Source organism: Cicer arietinum, chromosome 6 (assembly GCF_000331145.2).
Source record: "Cicer arietinum cultivar CDC Frontier isolate Library 1 chromosome 6, Cicar.CDCFrontier_v2.0, whole genome shotgun sequence".
NCBI classification, from domain to species: domain Eukaryota; kingdom Viridiplantae; phylum Streptophyta; class Magnoliopsida; order Fabales; family Fabaceae; genus Cicer; species Cicer arietinum.
In genome coordinates, this window is record NC_021165.2 from 8,320,334 (window position 1) to 8,346,268 (window position 25,935).

The window sequence follows — 25,935 nt, forward strand, 5'->3', positions numbered from 1 at the left end:
AATATGCTTTTGTCTGCCAACTTCTGTGATACAAAACAAACTAAAGAATGCAAGAGGACTGTTTCTGGGTAGGGTGGAGGGAAGAGGAGGAAGACTGTTTTTGGGGATTGCTAACTATATACGCTATCTATTCTTGGATATAATATAGTGAATTGAAGCTGAAGACAAGAAAAGAAGAATCTGGCTTTAGCTTCTCTTTTTGACTTGTAATTCTAAAAGACTAAATGTTATATCTTCTTCTATTCAAATTTTGAGTTATTTATTGCTAGTCATAGTGATTTCTTTTTAATTGAAGGAATGTTCACTCAAAACTTGATGGGTTCCTCTGGCCTATCGAGTGCTTTTAACTTTTTAAGGTTCTTGAACTTGTAATCCGTAGGTTTGTGGTCCATGTACTTTGGACCAAAGTAGAGGAAAGGTATCTTGCGCAGTTGGTCTTGTTTGCATGTAAATTGAAAAATTAATGTAAACTGTTTTTTTTTTTTTTTTTCTTTTCGAAATGATAAATTTGAAAAGGACTCTGATCATTATGAAATCTGTTAGTCCAAAAATCCATTTCACTTCCAAATTCATACAAGGTTTTGTTCTCTATTGTTGACTCAGATTCCCAATATTATTATAGTCAAATAGCAACTGGCATCAAAATTTCAGCACTTAGATTCCCATTATCACCTCATGTTTGAAAGACTGAAATCCAGTGTTAAAGTGAAAATTATAAAAAAAGTAGGCCCACATACTTGGCTTATGTCTGATTCTTTGCCTGTACGTGAATCATCCTTGAAGTTCTCATGAAGTCATTCTCATTCTTTTATGCCTTTTAATTATTGTTTTGTATTTGATTTGTCCTGGTTTTCATTATCTTAATTACTTTTTCATAGTATTAGCCTGCTGATTCTCTTCATTGTACATTTTCCACAGCAACCATGCCTCGTCGAGAAACCAACCCTCACTTTTCTAGACCACTGCAACCTCAGCATGAAGATCAGCAGCAAAATGTATCTCATCATCACCAACCTCAATTTCCATTGTCACCCCATCATGAAGATCGCGTTCCATTGCGCCCACGTCATGATGATCGTTTTCCATTTCAACTTGAGCAAGAAGATCATCACCAACCACCTAGTTTACAGGTTCCACACAAGGAAAATCGCAGCCAACCACAGCGTCGAGAAACCAACCCTCACATTTCTAGGCCACCCCGACCTCGACATGAAGATCAGCAGCAACAACCTATTCCAAAAGTGCCACACCAACACTACCGCGGCCAACCATCTACTCCCGTACCAGCACCTATACAAGATGTATCTCTTCATCACCAACCTCATTTTCCATTGTCTCCCCATCACGAAGATCATGTTCCATTGCATGCAAATCGTGATGATCATTTTCCATTGCAACTGGAGCAAGAAGATCACCATCAATCACCTAGTTTACAAGCTCCACGCAAGGGAAGCCGCAGCCAACCACATCGTGGAGGTTCGCGTAAAAAGCATCAAGATCACGATTTTCGACCAAGCAAGTCAAGGGTAAATTTTCAAGAGCCATCAGTACTACCACCACGACTTGATCAATCTCCCGAGGCTCGGAGACCGCTGCCATCACACCAAGATCGGCGTCACAGTGGTATAAGGTTTCCTAAAGAACAAAAGTCACAACCCATAACTTGGATGGGTGCTTGCTTGTGTGTAATATTTTGGCTTATCATAATCATCGGAGGCTTAATAGTCCTAATAGTGTACTTGGTTTTTCGTCCACAAATTCCTCATTTTGATGTCTCTAGCATCACCTTAAATGCTGCATATCTTGATGTTGGTTATCTACTCAATGCTGATGTAACTATGCTGACAAACTTCACAAATCCAAACAAGAAAGTGCATGTGGATTTCAGCTCAGTGATAATTTATCTGTACTATGGAAGTACCCTTATTGCTACTCAATACGTCGAGCCTTTCTCAGCTGCACGAGTTCAATCAAGATTTGCATATATTCATATGGTAACAAGTCAAGTTCAGCTGCCGCTACGAGAAGCTCAGAGGCTCACGAAACAAATGGAAAGCAATGGTGTTTTGCTTGAAGTGAGGGGAGTTTTCAGGGCAAGATCAAAACTAGGAGCTATCTTAAGGTATTCATATAACCTTTATGGCCTTTGCAATATCTTGGTGGCACGCCCTCCTGAAGGGATATTGATCAAAAAGAAGTGTAGAACAAAACGATGATTTGGCAACACAGATTTTGTAACATTGGTATTCTTTTTTTGTCCTTTGGGGGGTTTTGGTTTTACTATTTTGACTATTCTTCCTTTAAATTATATATTAAGGGGTTAACGTTTATATTTTAATTCTTGAACATGTAGTTTATCTTAAAACTACAAATTTGTATCTCAATTTTTTCTGCACTAGAATAATCAGATATTGTTACATTTATTAATAACAGTTAATCAGTAAATCAACTTTCAATACTATAAGAAGTTAGCTTGACGTAGATGGTTAATGCATCAACTCCTCCAACTTAAGCAAACAGCATATCAAGAAACTGCAATATGAATGAACAATTCTTGTTGATATATATAATCATTCCGAGACAGTGATATTATTAATTCTTTGTATGTTAATTTAATTATTAACTATGGAAATTTTTATGAGGGAACAAGGGTTGGTTTACAAGGCATGAACAATGCAAGTAGCAAGCCAATCATGCACATGAAGTTTCAAAGCCTTTTTAAAAGTACAAATTCATCAAAGCATTCACCAGAACTGAACTCTTCTCACGTGCAAAACTTGATAATAAAAGGAACACTTAACTGGACACTATATTGACCCCCTAAAAAAAGTTAGTCCGAAATCCGCCACTACATAGAAATTAGAATCTCCATTAAACAACATTGGCATTCATGCAATTTGAAATGAGTTATGATTAAGACAAATAATCATGGATGAGTTTTATTAGTAAATAAAAATTGAAATTAATAATTGAATTAAATATATTTTTATTCCTTATAAAATTTTAGTCTTTTAATATTAGTCTTGATAGTTTTAGAATTTAGCCCAAGTCATCTTCGAAAAATTGGCTTAAAATGTGGAAGCGTCATTCTATATAAACTTCTAGTGGATATTCCAATAGATAACCATATTATCTATATTCTTAGTAGATAATTCAATAGAAAACCGTTGATATACCATCTTAGTTTTTTTTTTCTTCCTCAAATATTTCCTACTATAATCATATTGACCATATATCAAACATTATCTGACACTAAATATACACACTTCTCAACCGAGATGTAAACTTTGATTCGCTAATTATAAAAGGTTAATTTCTTCTGCTTAACCCAAATCGTGTTGGTGATATTATCTTAGATTTTAAATTGGACTTAATTTATCCTTAATCGTTCTTCATACACTCATTGTAGCCTTCAATTTTTTCAACCGAGGAAAAGAAAAAGTAATCCAAATAGGGGGAAAAAAAATGTAGTTTCATCGTCTAGTAGACAAGCTTCAGTCTTGCATTGAAAACACAACCATGTATGGACTTTTCTGTCACTGGAATGTAAAGACACTATATGTGGAATGCTTCCATGAAAGGAATATACAGCATAACCACATTGCAATAGCAAGTTACTCAAGCCAAATGCTGCTGCAACATGACAATGGTCGACCAACACCACCGTGTTGCTTGCTGCATTAAGAAATGGTGGAACGGGTTGTTTACTATTAACTACCATTCTGTATTTCTGTGACATAAAATTGAAGAAACATAAATACACAAGAGGAAGGAAAAAGAAGAAAACGTCCGTTTATAAGAGAGGTTCGGAAAGCTCCATTTCGTTAGAAACAGTTTGCTGTTGTGTATCAGACCGTTGCTGAATTCCAACAAAGTCCAAGCCAAGCCACTGCCACGGCCAGCATACATATCTAGGCCTACTTCGTCCCCTCAAGTCTTCTCTATTCTCGAACTCTTCGAGCTGATGAGTGAGTTCCTCCACTCTGTCCCTTAGTCTAGAAGACCTCGTGTCTGCCAACTTGAGAGATTTCTCTGCTGCATCTCTGGCTGCCATGGCAGCAGCAGCTGTCTCTTCTTTGAATTTTAATTTCTTCTCTGACTCCAACGTGGATTGCTTTGCCTCTTCAAGTTCCTGCTTAAGCGTTGACAACTGCAGAATTGCAACCAGCAATTATGACTAAGAATACTCAAACGTTAATTGACAATAGAAGGAAGAGTGGTAGTATCCATCAACAGGTAATATTTTTTTAACCTTATCTTAAAATATCAATCTACTGTATTTACAGCCTAATTAATTAATCCCCAAGCAGTGCAGCCACCCCAAAAAAACCTATAGCAGGATGACCACTACACCAAAAATAATGGAAAAAATGTAACCTATACTGCACACAAATAAATGCTGCAAAAAAGCCCGAAATCAATGGCATGCCATCAATAATAGAAGTCGTAGTCTAAAGTCTAGACCAACAGCCCCCGTGAAGGCTTAGTAAACAAATCAATAACAATGAGAAATACTGAAGCTGAAGGGATCAATTGAGTCGGTTGTGAGTAATATTATGCCATGGCTGCATCAAAAAGGAGCTAGAATAAGGAGTGTAAACGAGTGAAGCCAAGCAAAGTGCTTTAAGTTTAGACTAGGCTAGCGAAAGAAAAAAAAATTATTCAAACTTCAACTCATTTATTCAAGCAAGCCACATTTAAGACTCGGGTTTGACTTGTTTAAAAATTTGAAGCACGAGCTAGGCCCATTTAGTTTGTTTATGGCTTGATTTTTTTGTCCTTATTATGACTCTTGAAAAATGACATTAGATAATAAATATAAGATAATAATAAAAAATTATGACTATCGGAAAATGTACAAAAGAAAATTACAACTTTTCAGGTAATTCAAGAGCTATCCTGCAGTGCTTGAGCTTGAGTCATTTAAGTAATCAAGCCTAATTTCTGATTCTGAGCTTGAAAAAACCACTAAACAAAAACACTTAAAAAGCCATACTTAAATACTTCAGGAATGATCAGGTCATTTACACCTCCAAAAAAAAATCTACAATCTTCAGATTAAAGAGATTAACAGAGGATGGAAAAGAGGGTGTGTCTCACATTGAAAAGAAACACAGCATGAAGTTATGAACAATGAACTAAGTCTGGAAGGAGAGCGTCGACAGAGGTTACAAGTACAAGTACGGATACGGAATATGCATTTAAGAAAAATCAAGGCATGGGTACATCAGTCCCTCAAATTTCCGAAAGAACAATTTAGTCTTATAAAGTGAAAAATATCAATCAATTTAGTCATTTTTTCAAATACTGCACCACAATTATAGAGGTTTTATGATTGCTTTGATGTAGCAAAATACTATTTCAGCCAATATGCATGTCTTTTATTTGTTTAGATGGATGTTTACTAAAGAAATATTTTGATGGAGGGACAAGGTTGATTGATATCCTTTAATTTAACGGACTAATTTGATATCTCGTAAATTTGAGGGACTAAATTGACCGACCCTTACTATTTCAATGACTAAAATTACTATTCTCTCCTGGAAAATGTGTTCATTCCCTGCTGGAGAAGTTTGGGTGTACGAGAATAGCACAACAACTTAGATGGACACATGTCGAACTTCAAAAAATGAAGAATTGTGAATTCTATTTCATTCTGATGGGGGGAAACTTATAAATTGTGAAAATTCATTTAAAAAGAATGCAGGGTAGCTGAAATAAAAAGGGAAGAATCAGGGATTTAAAATTTAATGGTTGTTAAACCAAGGCAGCCACTACAACAGTGATTATTTTACTATCCGCCTGCACCTAAGACCACTATTGCTGCTCCACATAAATGTAATGTTCGGTGTGGTTTGGCACTCCAGCTGCAGGACACTGCACTGCACTATATGTATATGGCACTCTTAATTGCCTTGATTTACAGTGAAAAAATTTCGGAAGACCGTAAACCTTAAGGGCAAAGGTAGCATCAGATGTTGAATGTATAAAATATGATTCCCGTGATCGAATTGACAAAAACATGGAATCACTGGCAACCAGCTTATATACTAAATTAACTGCAAATTTTGCAGTCCTCAATTAACCATTGCACAACTAAAGCTGGACTACATGCCAAATGGCCAATGAATAAAATTGTAAATAAAATATAAATGCAATCAGCTGCAATTTAAAAACTTATTCAATTACACCCCCCAAAGATAGCAAGCATGCTGTTAGCCCCATATCACTAATAAGTACCAATTGTGCAGTAATGCTTATGTGTTGGCAGATATGTGCGTGCAGTTTTTATTATGTGTGTTTTATGAATTGTTGTAATAAATACGGAAGTTCTAGACAAGAGAAGGGGTTGGTTATTTGGAATAAGGATTGGGAAGGGAGAGACCAAGACTCTCGAATATCTTGGGAGGGAGCCATTTGTAATCATAGACCATCCTATCTCTAAAATTGTTTCTAGTGTGTTTCTTGTAATACATCAATAAAAAAATCATTATTTAGTGATATTATCAATAAAAGTCAGTATTCAAGTCAGTTTCCTTGTTATGATTACCAGTTTCTATCACATGCCAAAACAACATTGCTAACAGATAGCATTCCATACCTGTGCCACAAATTCTTGTTCAACACCTCTGCCTGCAGCAGCTTCTTGCTCTGCTGCCACTTTCCATCTGTGAATTTCTTCTTCAGCAGCCGCAATGTCCATCATTAGGCCCTCGATCTGCATTACATACAAAGAGGGCAACTGATTCTTGGAAATGGAAAAGTATTGGCATCAAATACCTCTCACAAATTACTCACAGCCTAGAACTACACAAACAGAGTCTACATTCTACAAAATATAAAACCTTCACAAAAGAAACTAGATCAAATTAAATTTAAAGCGAACTTGATTAAGCTTACATTTTCATTTGCCACTCTCTCCTTTTCTTCGAGTTCCTCTATCCGGTGCATTCTGTGATCGAGTTCTTTGGTTTGGGCTTCTATGTGCTGCTTAAGTAAACTCAACTCTGCCCTTAATGCAGTTAAGCAATATGCAAAGAAAAAAGTTACGACGTCAGCACCACTAGATACTGCAGTGAGTAATGAAGAGAATGCTTTCATTTATCAAACTCTTAAGTTAGACAAATAGTAAACAACTGTGCATTTGAGTCAAATGTCAACTACCTTAATTCATTCACAGTGTGCTGCAGCTCAATGATCTCAAGCTGAGATGCCTTAACAACATCCTCAAGAGCACCAGCCTGCACAATGAATACATAAAGAACTCAACAAAGTATCTTCAAATCGTAAACTTAGACGAGAACAACAAGTTTCATTAAAAACCAGAAAAAGAAATCAAAACTTAACCAATGAGTAAATTTCATCTTCCTCTTCTTTTTCTGTTTTGTTCGACTTGTCATTTGAAGCTGTAAGCTTTCCTCCATCTCCAAGAAGCTTACTAAATTTGAAATCTATCCCAGCCTCCTTCAATCCATTTTCTGCAGCTAAAAAAAGCTCACTTCTCTTAGACGACGGATCGGATGTCATCCTCTTTGACAAAGCACTCCTAAGCAGAGAACCAATTTGATCCTTTTCCTTAACTAACCTATTCACACTCTCATCTAAACTCTTGATCTCACGATTCTTCTCCTCAACCACATCCCTAACTTTTTGAACAACAACCCTAGTCAACTCATGTATGAGTTCCATCCCAGCCAAAGAGGCGTTTATATTCTCTTCAATGTCTGTTTCTTGCGCCACAAACAACGATTCAGACAGTTCCGAATTACCACCATCATCAATGATCTTAACAACACTACAAATCTGATTGTGAATCTTGGACACAAAACTCAACTGATCAATCAACAAAGGCCTCAACGATTCCGTCTTGGATTCTAACTTACTCAACTTGTCCTCACACTCATTAACAAGCTCCTTCAACTGCAAACCCTCACTCTCTTCCTTCCTTAAACTCTCAGAAACCTCATTAAATTTCTCATCCCTAAGTGCTAAATCCTTTTCCAAACCCTCAATTACAGAGGTTTTCTTGGCAACCTCATCTCTCAAATCACTAATGGTTGCTTCCAACTGAGAAACCTCAATGGCAATTTCGTAATTCCTTTGCTCAATTTGTTCCCTAGCTTGGTCCCTAGACTTAACACTTGCATCATTCTGTTTCAACAACTCTTCAACAATCTCATTCGCTCTCTTTATAACACCGTAAGTCACCGCCGCCATACCGGTGTATTTCTGCGACCGCGGCAACGCGATTCCGCCCCCGAAACCATTCACTTTGGCGGAGATCTTCTCGATACCGGTGGCCAGCATATGGCTCGAATTCTCAATCTCCGATCGCAGTGATTGACGCTCCTTCACCGACTCCTCTAACTGTTTCGCCGTCTCCTCCTTTTCCCGAACGGCATCGTCACGCAACCGGCCGAATTCATCGCGCTTCCGTATAGCCTCTTGTGCCAACGCCTTCAATCGATTGAAGGAAGTTTGTAACTCCGACTTCGCTTTCTCGGCGGCGAGACGCGCTTGCTTTTCCCGATCAAGCTCGTTGAGAACCTCGCGGAGTCGTTCAATGGACACGTCTTCCGGCGAAGATGAATTCGAAGCAATCGGAATCGGATCTCCACCGTCGTCCTCGACGTCGCTGAGCACCGTATCGGCATCTATGTCGCCGGCGCCAGCCATTTAATTGAATAACATATAAATAATAATATGATAAACCCTAACAATTGGGATGAATATGAATTAGGAAGTAATAATCGAATTGTGATTTTAGGTAGATAGGCGGATGAAGAAGAAGAACGTACCAACCAGTCTCTCGAGAAACTCTCAATTTTAATTTATGTTTTCGAATTCGAAAAAAGGAAGTGCCGCTACGGTGATAAAATAAATTGAATAGTTAAAAGTAAAAAATTAAAATATGCAGAATATGGTAAAGAAGAGAAAAGAAAGGAGGTGTGTTTTTCACGGGGATGTGATTTAAGGATAATTAATTGATTTTTTGTTTTTGTTTTGGAGTCTGGAAGTGAAGATGGTATTGTAGGCGTGAGCGCAGGGGATTGGTGTGGATGAGGAAGACGGAAGGAAGGAAGGAAACTTCGTTTGGAAGGAACAGCGATGAGAAAAAAACAAAAGACAGAGACAGTAGCGCTGATGAATGAATGAAAGATGAATTAAAGCGAAATAGACCGTGAAGGTGCTTCTTGAAAGATTTGGTTTAGTTTGGTTTAGACGCCACGGAACGCATAAATTAAGTTTTCAGATGTGCAAGTGCACCCCAACGCCCATTCAATTGGTTTAGTTTTCAGATGTTCAAAGTGCAACACATTAATTAGCAATAATATTAAATTTTCTGTCATAAAATTCAATGTTGAACTTTTTTTGACTTTAAAAAACAATAATCTTGAAATCTTAAACTCGTTAAAATACTGTCGCATACTATCTTTAAAATAAAAAGTGGGATGCCAATTGCAATCAGCCGTGTATACGAGTTGGTTTAGTTTTTTTTTTTCTTTTTAAGTGTTGTTTTAATCCATCTATATATATATATGTAATAATTCATAAAATTAGTCATTCTATTTTAAAAGTCGATAGTTTTGATCATTTTTTTTAACTAAAAAATAATGATATGAGAAATTTTAAATAATATAACATATAATACGGCGATGTAAAATGATTAACACATATTAAATTAAAATAAAACGCTGTAAAAATTTAAATTTTAACTTGTGAAATTTTTTATATTTTTAATTTAATTAATGACATAAGAATAATTAATTGATCTAAATTATTCTATATAATAGAATTGTATGTTTCGTCATTTAAAATATATTAAATCGTTATTTTTTTAGTTCAAAAATTTAAGAGAGATACCAAAACCATCGACTTTTAAAATAGGGGACCAATTTCATGAATCAGTATAAATATAGATACTCAAACTGCAATTAAGTTTTTTTTTTCTTCTAAATTCGATATTCAAATGGATAAATTTTCACATCTGAGTTAAGTTAAGTTTTTAACTTATGACTTTTACATCAAATCTAAATCAAACCAATCCAATTATGAGTAGATTGAGTTGAACTCGAAAAAAAAAATTAAAAAATATAATTAAATTTAAATATTTAAAATTCACAAACACAACAAAATAATTAAATTTATAATAAATTTTCAAATATAATCCAACAATTAGATTTTAACTATAAGTCAATAGCAAAATAATTAAATAAATAAAAATATGATACATCTCTTAGTTGGATTTGCGGATTCAAAATATTAAATTAACTAATTGAACTCAATATCATTGGATTTAAATGGATTAGTTCATGTTAGACACAAATTCAAATCAATTGGATCAAAATGCATGTTGTTGGTTTGGATGAGCGGGTTCGTAAATTTTCTTGTACTCGTAAATACCCCTAATTGATCTCATATTTATTAGGTACCCACAAAAAATATCTACAATGAATATAGTAAACATATGTATTAAGATATGAGTGTAGACATGAGTAATTACCCTCAAAATAAGTGGATATGAGTGCAAGTACATGTAACTTAATATCCACTCCATCTAACCCTCGCATAACATATATATATATATATATTATCATGAGTAATAATATTTAGACTACTAATCAAAATATATTCAAATAAAATCACAGCAAAAGTTAATCAAATTCTTTTTAATTTTTGGAGGTGAAATAAAATATTTTATAATTTAAACATATATAAAGTTAACAATTAATTTCATAAAAGATGGTAATTGGTGTCTAAATTTTATTTTGTTTTTATCCAAATAATTTTTTGTTTAGTTTAGTAATTTTTTTTCTATTAATATCACTAGATAAAGGAAATATAAGTGCGAGTATGGATACTTAGTACTGAAAAATATGTGTATCGAGATTAAGAATGATAATCACAAAAGTACGGATTCATATATGAGTATCTTTTTAAATTACAATAACATGGATGGATAGTCAAATACTATATTACTATATACAAACTCTACTCCTTATCGTCCATAAATAAATGTTACGCTAATGACACATGTTAAAAGAAAAAAAAATAGAATAAAAAATATCATTTTTTACAATTTTAAAATATAAATTATACACCTACCAATATTTTCTTTTATATTGAATTCTTAATAAGTGTTTCAAAAATTCTTATTAACGTTTTCCTTAAAATAAATATATTGGGTTATTTGACATGTTTATGAAATTTAATTGAATTAAAAATTTGATTTGTGTTAATAACATGTTCTCTTTATAATTTAAATGTGAATTTAATAGAATATGAGTAATAACTCCAACCCAGAACAAAACAATTACCGAAGAAAATTTATCAAAGATGATAAATGAAATGTCCTTCTGGCCGTTGAAAATATCTCAAAGTTATATTTTTCTTCTAGCAGGATAAAAATGTTTAAAAAAATTAAAATTAATATTTTACACTTGACTTCCGCATCGATAAATTTATTTTTTAGTTTTTTGGGGCCTACGGACATATAGGGTCTGGGAGGAACAATTTTTGTAGAATTTTCCTCCAATTTAATAAAATTGATGGAATTTTTCGAAGAGCATTTCTAGGAAATTTCAGACAAAGCAAAGTTGACATTTCCTATGGACAGTAAGTATTTCCTTTATAATAATTATCGAGAAAAACACAAATACCTTATTGATAGGAAATAAAATTATATTAAAATTTATAAAGAGTATTGTACCAATAAAAAATTATAAAAAGTAACATATTTTATCCAATAATTTAATTTTGTGAGGATGATTTATGATATTTGAAGATGATGAATAAATTCTTAGTCTTTATAAAATTTTATTTTTAGTTTATATAAAAAGAGAATAACGTATTTTATACATTACATCACACTTGTCAATAGCACGTAAGAACCAAAAAAGTGTTAAGCAATTGTCGTTGACTTGACCTTGTTGGTTTCTTCCTACTAATAAACATGAAAATTCCACGTTGATCACCTTCCTCTTACATTTATATAGTTGTTAGTTCAACAAGGAGAGAAGCTACTTCATTCTACATCATTAGCGTGAGATATTCACCTGTTGTTAATTTCTCTCTCACAATTCACTTGCAATTCTAGTCGAAGAAACAATGCATCTAGAGGTACATGGAAAAACATGTTTTTGAAGTGATTGTTATTTCCTTTTTAATTAGCATTTTTTGTGGAAAACATTTTTAGTTTGATTCATTCATCATTGAGTTATTTATTTCTTAGTCTTATTTTCTCTTTCATATTAAACTTTCTTAAAACCTCGAAATTTCATTGCTCTAGTTAATTTGGTTCCTTCAGTATTATATATGTGTTTTTTGAGTACACTTATTTTGCAATTGCAGTTCGATACTTTTACAGCTTTGGTTGTAATTTTGTGTTTCCTTGGATTGATTCTGAGAGAGAGAATAATGGGAGGTAATAGTTCAAAGGGATCTCAGACGAGCCATGTTTCATCATCAACATCATCATATGGTTCTTCATCTTCATGGGATAATAGTAACTATGGATACCCACAGCCACAATCAACATATCCATATCCACAACAAAATCCATATCAAAGGTCACTTCACCCCAGAACACAAGCTCCTTTGCACGATTATTCGCGGCCAAATAGGAAGTTAGATAGGAGATATTCTAGGATTGCTGATGATTATCATTCTCTAGATGAGGTAAGATTGTTATGAGTGTTTGCTTTGTTGTTATGGTTTGCTAGTGTATAGTTGTGTTTTGTACTTTTTGTTTTGGTAATGTGAGAAAATTTGTGTTTTGTGTATGAAAATATCAGACATTTTTTATGTTTTTGGTAAAGTAAAGGGAAAAGGGGACATTGACTTGAACACTGTAATGTGAATGCCATTAAACAAAAAAGAAAGGAGAATAAGAGATGCTGCTAATAGTTCTTTCTAAATTAGACTTAATTTTCTTCCTGTTATGGCACCTTTCTACATATTATTCATTAATCAGGATTGCTATTCTTAGATTTCATATATTTCTGTAGTGAAGTAATATAATTTAATTTTCTACAGAAAATCTGTCAGCTGTTTTCACCCAACAATTACTCTTAAAGTTTTCTATTTTGTCAAATAATGAAATAATTGCACACAGGTTACTGCTGCTCTTTCACATGCTGGCCTAGAATCTTCTAATCTCATTGTTGGCATTGATTTCACTAAGAGCAATGAATGGACAGGTTTTATCACTTACTGACATCTTTATGGTTGAATTTCATGTGGTGAGTTGTGGTACATAATGTATGTAATTCACTTTGAAAAATCAGGGAAGAGGTCATTCAATCGAAAAAGTTTACATCACATTGGAATTGGTCAAAATCCTTATGAACAAGCAATCGCGATCATCGGGAAAACGTTATCTGCTTTTGATGAGGATAACATGATTCCTTGTTTTGGATTTGGAGATGGTAAAGATCTTCATGCTTTTTCATTTGTCTTTGTTTCAAAATAGTAAAACTAACTAATGAAATGATAGGAGAAAATGTTATCAACTAACTACTTATCTAATACTGTCAGCATCAACACATGATCAAGACGTCTTCAGTTTCCATTCAGATGAGAGGTGTTGCAATGGATTTGAAGAAGTTTTGTCAACATATAGAGAGATTGTTCCATGCCTCCGACTTGCAGGTATTGCCTTTGCGATAATATTGATACCATTTATGAATTAGGCTCAGTGTGACTTATCGCATTCATATTACAGGACCTACCTCATTTGCCCCTATTATTGAGATGGCAATGACTATTGTTGAGAAAAGTGGTGGCCAATATCATGTATTGCTAATAATTGCTGATGGACAGGTATCTTTAATGCACATTTCATTCCATTGAAAAGTACAGTTTAAATCTGCATCGGTCGAACCTTGAACCTTGGTGAAACAATATTTGGCCAGATTTTACTTATGAAATTTGCCACAGGTGACAAGAAGTGTTGACACACAGCATGGAAAGCTAAGTTCACAGGAAAAGAAGACAATTGATGCAATAGTAAAAGCCAGGTATGTTGTGTATTTTCTCTCCTCTAATACGCTATCCTCGATTCTTATGCACTCGTTAAATTCCAGCGAGTATCCACTGTCGATAGTTTTGGTTGGAGTTGGAGATGGACCATGGGATATGATGAGGGAATTTGACGATAACATTCCAGCTCGAGCCTTTGACAATTTTCAGGTTTGGTATAATTCACATGATTATATATTAGCTTGCCATATTCAAATCTTACTATTATTATGCAGAAATGTGAACATTTTACTTTTTGGTTGTGTGTAGTTTGTGAATTTTACCGAAATAATGTCGAAGAATGTGGATTCGAACAGAAAAGAGACAGAGTTTGCTCTAGCAGCTTTGATGGAGATACCTTCTCAATATAAAGCAACCATAGATCACAGCCTATTAGGGTAAATGATGGAATAGTATGTAGTTGTATAGTAAAATATAACACTTATGGCTTATTATAGAAGTTTTACTCAGATAATAACTGAATTTGCATCATGTTGTCATTGATGAAATTAGTACACAAAGGGGATATTCACCAGAAAGGGTTTCTTTACCTCCACCTCAATATGATAGAGCTTCTTCTAGTAATGGCGCAGCAGCTTTTCATTCAAGCAGTTTTCAGGAGATTACACATACATATACGAGCCACGGCAATGAAATTAACACAGAACTGTCTTCTGAGGGTTTATATGACAATAAGGTATTAAAATTTAATGCAATTCTTTGACAACTTAAACACTGCTTAATCCTAACATGAACATCGTGATTAATGATAATTTTTTTTGTCACTTTCAATAATAGTTCACATATGGTTAACTGCAGGTTTGTCCAATTTGTCTTACTAATAGGAAGGATATGGCCTTTGGTTGCGGGCATCAGGTAACTGATTAAATTATGTGCTGCTGATTTTTTTTTAAATCTAAGTTTGTGTTTGGTAAAAAATAGTGAATGATGGACAAACTAGTTGACAGCAGATAAGCTATTAGTTAGTGAAGTAACATATAAAAAAATACTATAAACTCGTGAGAGAAAAATGAGCTTATAATAAGCTATCCGCTATAAGCTAACGATTTGGCCTTGCATTACAAAGCCTAAGGTCGTCTTAAAAGAATATATTACTAACTTTTCTTTCCTCTCATGGAACAGACTTGTTGTAACTGTGGAGAAAGCCTTGAACTCTGCCCTATTTGTCGGAGCACAATCGATATGAGAGTAAAGCTCTATTAAGCTTCCACCCTACTATCAACTGCAATTGCATGCATAGCAAGAACAAGGTTCGGTCACATAAGTTTGATAAGGTCAAAAGGAGCAAAGATATGACTTATGTCAGGTTAGGAAGATTTGTAATGAATAGGGGTTGATTGCCTCAATGTATATATAAAGTATGTGTTGTGTGTCATGAAGTTTTGATGTAATCGATTCAAATTAAATTGATTTCTAAAATCAAGTTCATCCAATCATTTTAAATTTTTAAAATTTCAAATAGAAAATAAATTAAAGTCTCAATCATTTAGTATTAAACATCAGGGTCTTTAGAAAAGGGATTATAAGAGCAAGTGGTTGGACTGAGAGTATGAAAGAGAGAAGCAATTGGGATAAAGGACTAGTTGTAGGAAAACACCAACAACGTGCAAAAGTTGTAGTAGAAGCAATAACCAAAAAAATATATAATTGATTCGAAGCAAAAGTATGGAGTGCGTGACGCAAGTTGAATTGGTATTTTCCGAAAATATGTTGCCAATGTTTGCGTAATAATACTCACATATCCACAACTGATTTGGAAGTACGCTTAAGTTGAAGTGTTTATTTAACTTCAAAGTACCAAATTGGATAGAGTCACGATACGTTCTATGTTTCCACCATTTCCGATGATGATGAAGAAAGCAATGCTACACTACACGTACAGGTGTCTCTCTCAAATTCCCAATTAATTCTACCTTAGCTCCTTCTGATATACTAATTTGCAAGTAATAATAATTTTTATTTGGCTGAATACGTAACCATTTTTTTACGTTTCACTAAAGTGATAATTCAGTTATTTATGTTTTTTAACACTTTATTTTTGAAGTTTTTGTTCAGATTTTTTAACTTTTATTTGTTAAATTTAATATTTTATTGTTATATTTTATTTTTATAATTAACCTTTAAAATTTATTAAATTATACATGTAATTTATTAAATTTTACTATTTTTTTAAATTACTATTGAGATTTGATTGAAAAAGTAAATTTACTATTCATGTCACTTTAATGGTAAATGATATTAATTATGTGGATAAATCTTTATTATCAAATTTTTAGAGACTATGCATATGTCTAAATGATGGTAGAAAAAATTGAAAAATATAAACTATTAGTATGCGGGACTTATTATTACAATATTTGATAGAATTTTTAATAATTAGATATTTTTAATTACACTAGTCATTAAGTAAAATGAGACAAATTACAAACGAAATAATAATGATGTAATTTAAATTACTAAATTGTGAAAATAACAACCCAGAGAACCAACATTAATAAAATTAAACTAAATTTAAAGAATATATATATTTAAAAATATATAAAATTATTAAATTATTATTTTCTTAAAATATAGCAAATCAGAGGAAGTATTTTACCTTTTTATTTTTCTTTGAGGGGTCTTGTTGGTTTTAAGTAGTACTGTGACTCGCAAATGATTGAAGTTTGAATTTCTATTGTGTTTGAGGATGTACCTTTGGTTGAGTGTTGTATTCTTCTACTTGAGTGCTTATTTTGTGTTGGTGCGGTCTTGCTTTGTGATTCATAATGATACTCGAATCTATGATATGCTTCGTGCTTTAGATATTTTTCATTAATATAGTTATTTGATTTATTAATAAATAAACAATAAATAGTACTCCTATTAGTATTAGTTATGGAATTAATACTCCTGTATTAAATTTCTTGGTTAAAATATACTTTATTTTATTGTCAAAATTTATATTGGTTTTTTTCTTAGTTCATAATTTATATTGGGTAGTTATCTATAGAGCGGGTCAATAGTATATAATTTGTAATCTGACTTGCATAAACTTGAACCCCTAAAATAATTCTTCAAATGTCATTCCATGCATCTGATAATCCTTTTGATTTCGTCAAACCCAATCAGAAATAAAACACAGGAAAAAGTCTCATACTAAAGTTGTGGCATTAGTGTCACACCACAAACATAACACTTGTTGAAAATATGTAATTAGAGAAAAAAAATGTAAATCTTGTGTAAAAATAAAATGTAAATCTTTGGTCAATGTTTATGGAGTCTTAATGTTTTTAAAACAATTGCTTTTTTTATTATTATAATAATAATAATAATAATTATTATTATTATTATTATCATTATTATTATTTTGAGATCAGTACAATTTAGAGAAAACAATTGTTTCTATTTATTATTTTGATAAAATTAAATGAAGTTAATTACTTTTATTAAAGAACAAGAAGTTAATTTTTTTTACTTATATATAGGAAACCAGAGAGAGTACATATACAAGACTATATTACATATTTGGCAAAATTGATCCACTATCCTTTCACTTAACTTAAATTTTCAAATAACTCTTTTATCTTTTTTCTTTTATATCAAAAAAGTCATTCATCCTTCTAAACGACTATAAAATTAGACCTTCAGTTAAATTTTATCCAAAATCATGAAAAAGTTTCCTTATATTACCTTGCTTTTGAAATGTAATTTGTTATTATGCATATTCTTTGGAATTATGTGATCTAATAAAATGTAAATCATAGTTTGCCGCTAGGCTTTTAAAAAAGAAAATTAAATATATATATATATATATATATATAAATCATAATTATTTTATTTACTAATTACTACACAAAATGGCATCAAAGTTCTAAAATAAGGTTAAAATGGATCTAGAATTCTAAAGTCACAATATTATAGCTTAATTGCGGATTTAGTTCTATTTTTTTCAATTTATGATATTGATCATTTTATTTTAAAAGTCAATAATTTTGGTCCATCTCTAAGATTTTTGAATTTAAAAATGGCAATTTGACACCCTTTAAATAATGTGACATATAATAATAAGGTTAAAATGGATCTAGAATTCTAAAGTCACAATATTATAGCTTAATTGCGGATTTAGTTCTATTTTTTTCAATTTATGATATTGATCATTTTATTTTAAAAGTCAATAATTTTGGTCCATCTCTAAGATTTTTGAATTTAAAAATGGCAATTTGACACCCTTTAAATAATGTGACATATAATAATAAAATGATCAATACTCGTGAAATTGTATGTCGACACGTCATTTAAAATATAGCAAATCATCATTTTTAAATTCAAATATTTGAGATAAACTAAAACTGTCAACTTTTAAAATAGAATGATCAATTATGTGGCTTTTAAAAAAGAAAATTAAATATATATATATATATATATATATATAAATCATAATTATTTTATTTACTAATTACTACACAAAATGGCATCAAAGTTCTAAAATAAGGTTAAAATGGATCTAGAATTCTAAAGTCACAATATTATAGCTTAATTGCGGATTTAGTTCTATTTTTTTCAATTTATGATATTGATCATTTTATTTTAAAAGTCAATAATTTTGGTCCATCTCTAAGATTTTTGAATTTAAAAATGGCAATTTGACACCCTTTAAATAATGTGACATATAATAATAAGGTTAAAATGGATCTAGAATTCTAAAGTCACAATATTATAGCTTAATTGCGGATTTAGTTCTATTTTTTTCAATTTATGATATTGATCATTTTATTTTAAAAGTCAATAATTTTGGTCCATCTCTAAGATTTTTGAATTTAAAAATGGCAATTTGACACCCTTTAAATAACGTGACATATAATAATAAAATGATCAATACTCGTGAAATTGTATGTCGACACGTCATTTAAAATATAGCAAATCATCATTTTTAAATTCAAATATTTGAGATAAACTAAAACTGTCAACTTTTAAAATAGAATGATCAATTATGTGAATTGGTGAAAATAGAGGGATCAAAATTGCGATTAAATCAACATAACAACAAACTACTTTTCAAAAGAATGTTATAAATTTTTCACATTTTATTTCTTTAGTGTATTCTCTCCCCCTTCTTAAAATTAGATAGAAGCACACCCGATGATCATACATCCCCTTTATAAATCTCATATATGTGAAAAAATACTTAGTACTTAAATTTCAATTAGGGATGCTAGCGCAATCTTTACTTGTCTCGATTTGAGTAGGGAAGACGGGTACAGATTTAAAAGAATGTTGGTGCAAACTTTTTCCGAAATTAAAACTCGAAGACGGGTACAAATTTGTGTGTTAATATCCACATGACACATGTACCCATTCATTAGTAATATTATTATCATTTTATATACATATATATATTTAGTATTTTTTAAATATTAAAAATTATAATATCTCTTTAGAAAATATAATTTTAATATTTATTATTTTATAATAATAATTATTTAATTATAATAAATATAACTTTTAAATTTATTATTTTGTATATATGAATGAGTGCATGACATATAAATCTAAGCCCTATCACAAACTAACGTGAAAACTTAAATTTTATACCCAATAAAATATAAAAACGAGTGCAACTTTTCTCGACTAATCGAGTGTGGAGACATGAGAGATGCAAAATTCGCTCTCACTAGTTACCATGTCTAGTTCCAACCTAATCTTAGGTTAATTTTTTCACATTTAATTAAAAATAAAAATAAAATAAAAAACTATTTGTGATCTAAAATTGAAAAGGATAACAAAAAATCTAAAAATATTGAAATTCGAGATCAGTTAAAATATTCCTAATATAGACTTACATATTTTGAGTAAAAAAAACCATACAAGACTGTATATTTCATTTTTCATATGCTTAAAAGGAATGACCAAAATAACATTCAAAGTTAGTTGTCATTAAAAAATTAATGTTGCCGCATGGAACATCCAAATCCAATATGCTCAATATATAAACGACAGTATCATCACGTGAAAGATCACATTTTATACTAACAAAAAATAAAAGAAACACAAAATGGGTATGTGGTGGCGGTGCATGTTTCTTTTAATCGGAGCAACCATATTGGTAGCGGAGCCGGTGGTGGCGGTGAGTGACGCTCTTTCACTTAAAACGAGTTCACGATGGATCGTGAATCAAGATGGAGAAAGAGTGAAACTAGCGTGTGTAAATTGGGTTTCTCATTTGGATGCTGTGGTGGCTGAAGGGCTTAGTAAAAAGCCCGTGGATGTGATTTCTCATGGAATAAAGTCCATGGGCTTTAACTGTGTTAGACTCACTTGGCCTATTCTTCTTCTCACAAATCAATCTCTTTCTTCTCTCACTGTTAGACAATCTTTTCAGAACCTTGGCCTTCTTGACACTATCGCTGGTTTCCAATCTAATAACCCTTCCATCATCGATCTTTCCCTCATACATGCTTTTCAGGTACTAATTAAACTGTTACTTGTTTGTTCAATTTAATGTTTTTTTAATGGTTTGGATTTATTGTGGTATCTACAATTATTGAGGATTTAATAATTTATACATGTGTAACATGGATTTGGATTATACATTGATTCAATCATTTTTTACATTTGTTTATCGCAGTTGTGACGTAGGCTTTTTGGGAAGAGAAAAAATAATTAATATCATTTACTTGTCTCAATAATTGTTTTCTTCGTGTGAAAAAGCTTACTTTTTGTTGAATATTACAAGATATCCTTTTTTCAAGGAGTTGATATAATGGAATTAGTTAGGTCGGCAATTGAAAGCGAATGCGTGCCTAAATATTCTTTACAGAAGGGGTTTTCAAAGCGAATGTACTCCAAACTATTTTTTTTGTATTCAAAACTATATTTGCGTTTTGGATTAAATAATTATTATGTACAAATTAATAATAATGGTTAACATCATTCAAAAAAATTTTGTATTCAAAACTATTTTTTCATTTTTAAAATAATTATTTTCTTCGTCTAACTTTTTTTTAATATAAAAAAATACACTAAATTAAAATTTTAAAAATAATAGTATAAATAAGATGAAATTGATTATATTTTAACGCATCAAATAAAGACAAAAAACAATTTTGTATTTGAGTCTGAAATCTTATTCCATGTGTTCCTTTAACTTTGAGTTAATTGTTGAGACTGATGTTTTGTTATTACTCCAGGCAGTTGTGAAAAGTCTTGGGGACAATGATGTGATGGTGATTTTGGACAACCACATGACCCAACCAGGATGGTGTTGCAGTAACACTGATGGCAATGGCTTCTTTGGTGACCAATATTTTGACCCGAACCTTTGGATTTTGGGCCTCACCAAAATGGCCACCCTTTTCAATGGAGTGCCTACTGTGGTTGCCATGAGCTTGAGGAATGAACTCAGAGGCCCAAAACAGAATGTCAACGATTGGTACAGGTAACAATCATCATCATCGTCATCGCTATTATTTTAATATTATACTTTTTAAAACTAAAAAAACAAAACATAAAAATAGTATTTTATTTTTTTTTTTAGTTTTTTTAACTCTAGTTAAAAACCGTTTTGAAAATTGAAGTTGTCAAATAAATTTTTTTTTAAAATTTTTTTTCAGAAACAGTTTTCTAAAATTGATTTATAAAATAGTTTTCAAAAAACTAAAAAGTAAAACACAATCATACAAGCCTTTAATTTTTTATAGAGATTTTTAAAATAGTATAATGAATTTTGTTATCAATTATATAAAGAAAACATAAAAAATTTCTATGTGATTTTATGACATAGATCGATAGAATTTTTCGTTGAATTTTAAAAACTCTAAAATTCACCTCACTCGAAATCTCTCTTGTTTAATTATTTTTCTAAAATTTGATTGAAGACTTATGTTCTTATGATTAATGTAATCAAAATCTCTTAAAAATTATACAAGTTTATCAAAAAAATTAGTAGAATTTTTTATTTCAATTTTAGTAGTTTCAAATTAGAATCGTTGATATAAACGTTTACAAACATAAATGACGAACTTGAAACTAAAAGAAAGATAAATGACTAAATTGTTATAAAAAAAAGATAAATGACTAATTTGTTAATTTCATATAACTTAAATGATTTCGAGATGTTTTTTTACTTTGTTTTTATTATTGGAGGACTAAAATCAAATTTAAGACTTAAAAGAATAAAGAAAGAAAAAATATCAAATCTTACATTGATGATAAGTTGTAGTTTGTTATTATGAATTGAAGGTATATGGTGCAAGGAGCTGAAGCAGTTCATGCATCAAATCCAGATATTCTTGTCATACTATCTGGATTAAATTTTGACAAAGACTTGTCATTCATTGCCAAAAGAGCAGTGAACTTAACATTCACCGAGAAACTAGTATTTGAAGCACACTGGTATGGTTTCACTGATGGTCAAGCTTGGGAATCAGGGAACCCAAATCAAGTATGTGGACAAGTGTCTGGAAATATGAAGAGAATGTCTGGTTACTTAGTGAACCAAGGGTGGCCTTTGTTTGTGAGTGAATTTGGGAGTGACTTAAGAGGTACCAATGTCAATGATAACCGTTTTCTTAACTGCTTTATAGCATATGCAGCTGATCTTGATTTGGATTGGGCCTTGTGGACATTAGTTGGAAGTTACTATTTTAGACAAGGGGTTATAGGAATGGAAGAGTTTTATGGGATTCTCAATTGGGATTGGACCCAACTTAGAAATATTAGCTTCATACAAAGGATTGCTTCCCTCCAACTTCCTTTTCAAGGTAACAATATACTCCTTAAGTTCATTTTTAATTGTTGTTAAGTTACTCGATCATGGGATACAAACTCCCTTACCTTAATACACAATTAAATAGGAACAAATTACTTGGGCCGTTAGATTAGATTTGGTTCAAGATCTAAGTGCACGCACTTACACTTATTTAACGGCGCTCTCATGGAATCTAATTGTGAAATTTTTTTATCTCCTAAAAATATAATGTGAATTTTATTCCTCTTTTATTGCACAGGTCCAGGCATAACAGAAGGAAGTCCACACAAACTAATATTCCATCCTTTAACTGGTCTTTGTGTGATAAGAAAGTCACTTGTAGAGCCATTAATGTTAGGTCCATGCTCTCTTTCTGATGGTTGGAATTACTCACCCCAAAAGACATTATCAATAAAAGGTACATACTTTTGCATTCAAGCACAGAAACAAGGAGTGCCAGCTATACTTAGCATAATGTGCTCGGATCCTAACTCTATATGGGACATGATCTCAGACTCCAAGTTGCATCTTTCATCAAACATTAATAATGGAACAAAGGTTTGTCTAGATGTTGATGATAACAATGTTATTGTGACCAATGCTTGTAAATGTTTGAGCAATGATCATACATGTGACCCTGCAAGTCAATGGTTCAAACTTATTGACAGTGGGAGGAGGTTAATCTCGACAACCTCAACATTGTCCGAGCTAAATTTGTTGGAGCTTTTTATGAAACGGTTGTGATGTTTTTTCCCTATTATCTTAGTGCAAATTTGCTTGACCGTGTATTTTTACTAAAATTATCCCTTACAATTAATCCAATTGTAAGCATCTGGTGAATGAATATTCACATAGGGCTATGTGGACGTTCAAAAGGAGCGGTCGAACTGGTCTCGAATTTTTAGTGCGTCGAATTGTCTCGAATTTTTAGTGCATCAAATTTTATTTTTAATATGTATATATACTCAAGAGACTCGTTTTTATACTAAGGTATTGATATTGTCGTATTAAAATAATTTTTTTGAAAAAATTCAATCTAAATTATATAATCAAATACATTAATTTTTATTGACTCAACCTCTTATAAAAATAATCGATTGAAGCATTTTACTGTGTGATAGTATAGCATAGTATTCTTTCATATTCCAATTTAAATTAAACATTTAAGTTTTTTATCCACTACAAAGTTCTAGCACAAATTTCACGTCCTAAAAAGGGCAGCCTAAAGAAAAACAAAAACATGAAGTACTCATAATATTAAATGGGCAAGAAACAAATTTACTACTTATTTTAAATGAAAAATTCATAATATATAAAATTAAACTTTGAGTGTGTTAAACAGTCTTTTAAAATTTATTATTTTCATATATAGTAGATTAAATAATTAACTCATTTAATAGAAAATTCGAGCAAAATAAAAATTGAGATTTTATTTAGTTTTTATTTGGTATTAAAAGACTTAGGTCGTTTTGTAAATAAACTTGAAATTATATTTGAAAAACCTTAAAATTTATTTCGAAATATCGTAATTTTTATTATTTTGATAGTGAAATTCTATTTTAACAATTGAATCAACTCTTAAAATATTTATTTGTTTTTCTAATTCTTGCATATTTTATAGAATAATATTAAGTACTTCTGTTAATTTAAATCTAAAAAAATACTATTTTTGTTAATATTGCATCTATTGAAGAAAAAAAATTAAGAAATTAAAACTATTAAAATCTTTTATATATATAACTTACAAAAAAAGTAAGTCGTGAAACTCATCATTCACACAGAGCATTTTAAATCTCAAGGACTATCTGAATAATCATACATGTGAATATTAGATTAAATACATGTGCTAATGAGATTGTAGTGAAAAACGTACAAAATAAAATTATCAATGGGCATGAGATATGAGACTTTCAAGTTTCAATAGTTCAAGAATGCACATGGGATGTTGAAAGTTATGTTTGGTATTATTGTCTCGTTCTTTCTAATTTTATCCTTAACTAGTGTTAGATATCTATATAACTAACGTGAGATATCTGGAGAGATGGAAATTAGACCCAGACTCACTGAATATCTGTAAAAAAACTACAATAGGTAGAGTAAAAACTTGCATAGTGGGTATGGGCATGAAAATGAGTAATTACCCGCAAAATTAAGCGGGTATAGGTGCGGGTACGGGAACTATAGTACTCACCCCGCACCGCACTTATATAAATATATTATCTATTTATTATATTAGTGTTTAGTTTAATTAATTGTTTAGTTTAATTAATTACGTGATTGTCCGGTCAAAACCCTAAGTTTGGAGTGCACGTTTTTGTGGTAAAAAAAATTGAAGCTCACGTTCTGTGGTCAAAACCGAAATATTGGAGTGCACGTTTAGTGTATCAGACCTAATGGATCGCACGTTTCTCTCTTATCCAATTACGGATTTCCTCTATAAATAAATGGTTTTCCTCAGTTAGAAAAGCACACCAAAAGTCGTCTGAATCAGAGGCTTTTCTCTCTTCTCTCCCTTTCTTACTCACTTCTTCTCTTTTTTTCGAGTGGTCTTAGTACTATATTATGAGTGACAATTATTCGACTGTCATATTGAGAGTGTAATTCTATAACGGTTTTCTACGATGCAATAGAACTCCAATAGAGTAATCTGAGTTATTTTATCTTGAGGACTTCGTGGTTGATAGTATATCTTGCACAATTTGAACAGTGCCTCGAAATGTTTTAAAGAGAGTGACATAGTATGCGACTCAACCCATTAATATTTTCAGTGTCATAAATTGTTTTTTCAAAGTTTTTCTAAATTTAAAAATAACACAATGAGTTATTCAATAGTCAAATATAATATCAATTTCAAATTTATATATTTTTTTATATAAATAAAATTGGATCAAAGAAAACTAATGTATCTAGTACAAATATTTACGTCAACTTTCTATCTCTCTAGTTTTACTTATATTTGAGATTGAAGTAGTATATAATTAAAGTAGTATAGTGTATTGCAATTGATGTTTAAAATTATTTGGGAGAAATAAATTCTAAATTAAAATTGTGTCAATCACGTAGAAAATTGATTTTAATGTGGGTGTTTTATTTTAGTGCCCGATAAAAATCACATTGATGAATCTTTTACATGCTTTTTGTGTGAAATAGTCGTGCATGACACTAAACTA

The 25,935-nt window shown here is 31.4% G+C and overlaps 4 protein-coding genes across 4 annotated transcripts; 3 read left to right on the forward strand and 1 right to left on the reverse strand.

Moving 5' to 3' along the window:
• Window positions 1–101: 101 nt before the first annotated feature.
• LOC101502774 (uncharacterized) lies at window positions 102–2,477 on the forward strand. The gene has a single exon (XM_073370561.1). The coding sequence runs from the start codon at window positions 924–926 to the stop codon at window positions 2,214–2,216; it is 1,293 nt and encodes a 430-aa protein (XP_073226662.1). The 5' UTR covers window positions 102–923; the 3' UTR covers window positions 2,217–2,477.
• A 976-nt stretch (window positions 2,478–3,453) lies between these two features.
• Window positions 3,454–9,275, reverse strand: LOC101503090 (uncharacterized protein At3g49055). Its single transcript, XM_004504082.4, has 5 exons — window positions 7,348–9,275; window positions 7,165–7,241; window positions 6,901–7,012; window positions 6,602–6,718; window positions 3,454–4,150 (listed from the first exon to the last, which is right to left on the reverse strand). Exons 1-5 carry the CDS (start codon window positions 8,674–8,676, stop codon window positions 3,794–3,796), a joined length of 1,992 nt encoding a protein of 663 aa, XP_004504139.1. The 5' UTR covers window positions 8,677–9,275; the 3' UTR covers window positions 3,454–3,793.
• Window positions 9,276–11,966: 2,691 nt separating this feature from the next.
• On the forward strand, window positions 11,967–15,463 carry LOC101503419 (E3 ubiquitin-protein ligase RGLG5-like). The gene is made up of 12 exons (XM_004504084.4): window positions 11,967–12,120; window positions 12,352–12,678; window positions 13,115–13,199; window positions 13,287–13,427; window positions 13,537–13,650; window positions 13,724–13,821; window positions 13,939–14,018; window positions 14,085–14,190; window positions 14,290–14,417; window positions 14,533–14,716; window positions 14,839–14,895; window positions 15,163–15,463. Exons 1-12 carry the CDS (start codon window positions 12,109–12,111, stop codon window positions 15,241–15,243), a joined length of 1,413 nt encoding a protein of 470 aa, XP_004504141.1. The 5' UTR covers window positions 11,967–12,108; the 3' UTR covers window positions 15,244–15,463.
• Window positions 15,464–19,950: 4,487 nt separating this feature from the next.
• On the forward strand, window positions 19,951–23,553 carry LOC101503968 (glycosyl hydrolase 5 family protein-like). Its single transcript, XM_004504085.4, has 4 exons — window positions 19,951–20,482; window positions 21,207–21,454; window positions 22,258–22,778; window positions 23,025–23,553. The coding sequence occupies exons 1-4, from the start codon at window positions 20,072–20,074 to the stop codon at window positions 23,507–23,509; spliced, it is 1,665 nt and encodes a 554-aa protein (XP_004504142.1). The 5' UTR covers window positions 19,951–20,071; the 3' UTR covers window positions 23,510–23,553.
• Window positions 23,554–25,935: the final 2,382 nt, after the last annotated feature.

Coding starts and splice junctions, on each gene's coding strand:
- LOC101502774 (XM_073370561.1), top strand. CDS start 924: ATGCCTCGTCGAGAAACCAACCCTCACTTTTCTAGACCACTGCAACCT.
- LOC101503090 (XM_004504082.4), bottom strand. CDS start 8,676: ATGGCTGGCGCCGGCGACATAGATGCCGATACGGTGCTCAGCGACGTC. Junction 7,242..7,347: donor AAGATGAAATTTACTCATTG/GTTAAGTTTTGA, acceptor TTCATTGTGCAG/GCTGGTGCTCTTGAGGATGT. Junction 4,151..6,601: donor AACAAGAATTTGTGGCACAG/GTATGGAATGCT, acceptor GCAATTCTGCAG/TTGTCAACGCTTAAGCAGGA.
- LOC101503419 (XM_004504084.4), top strand. Junction 13,651..13,723: donor TCCATGCCTCCGACTTGCAG/GTATTGCCTTTG, acceptor TTCATATTACAG/GACCTACCTCATTTGCCCCT. Junction 14,896..15,162: donor CCTTTGGTTGCGGGCATCAG/GTAACTGATTAA, acceptor CTCATGGAACAG/ACTTGTTGTAACTGTGGAGA.
- LOC101503968 (XM_004504085.4), top strand. CDS start 20,072: ATGGGTATGTGGTGGCGGTGCATGTTTCTTTTAATCGGAGCAACCATA. Junction 20,483..21,206: donor CCCTCATACATGCTTTTCAG/GTACTAATTAAA, acceptor TTATTACTCCAG/GCAGTTGTGAAAAGTCTTGG. Junction 22,779..23,024: donor CCTCCAACTTCCTTTTCAAG/GTAACAATATAC, acceptor TTTATTGCACAG/GTCCAGGCATAACAGAAGGA.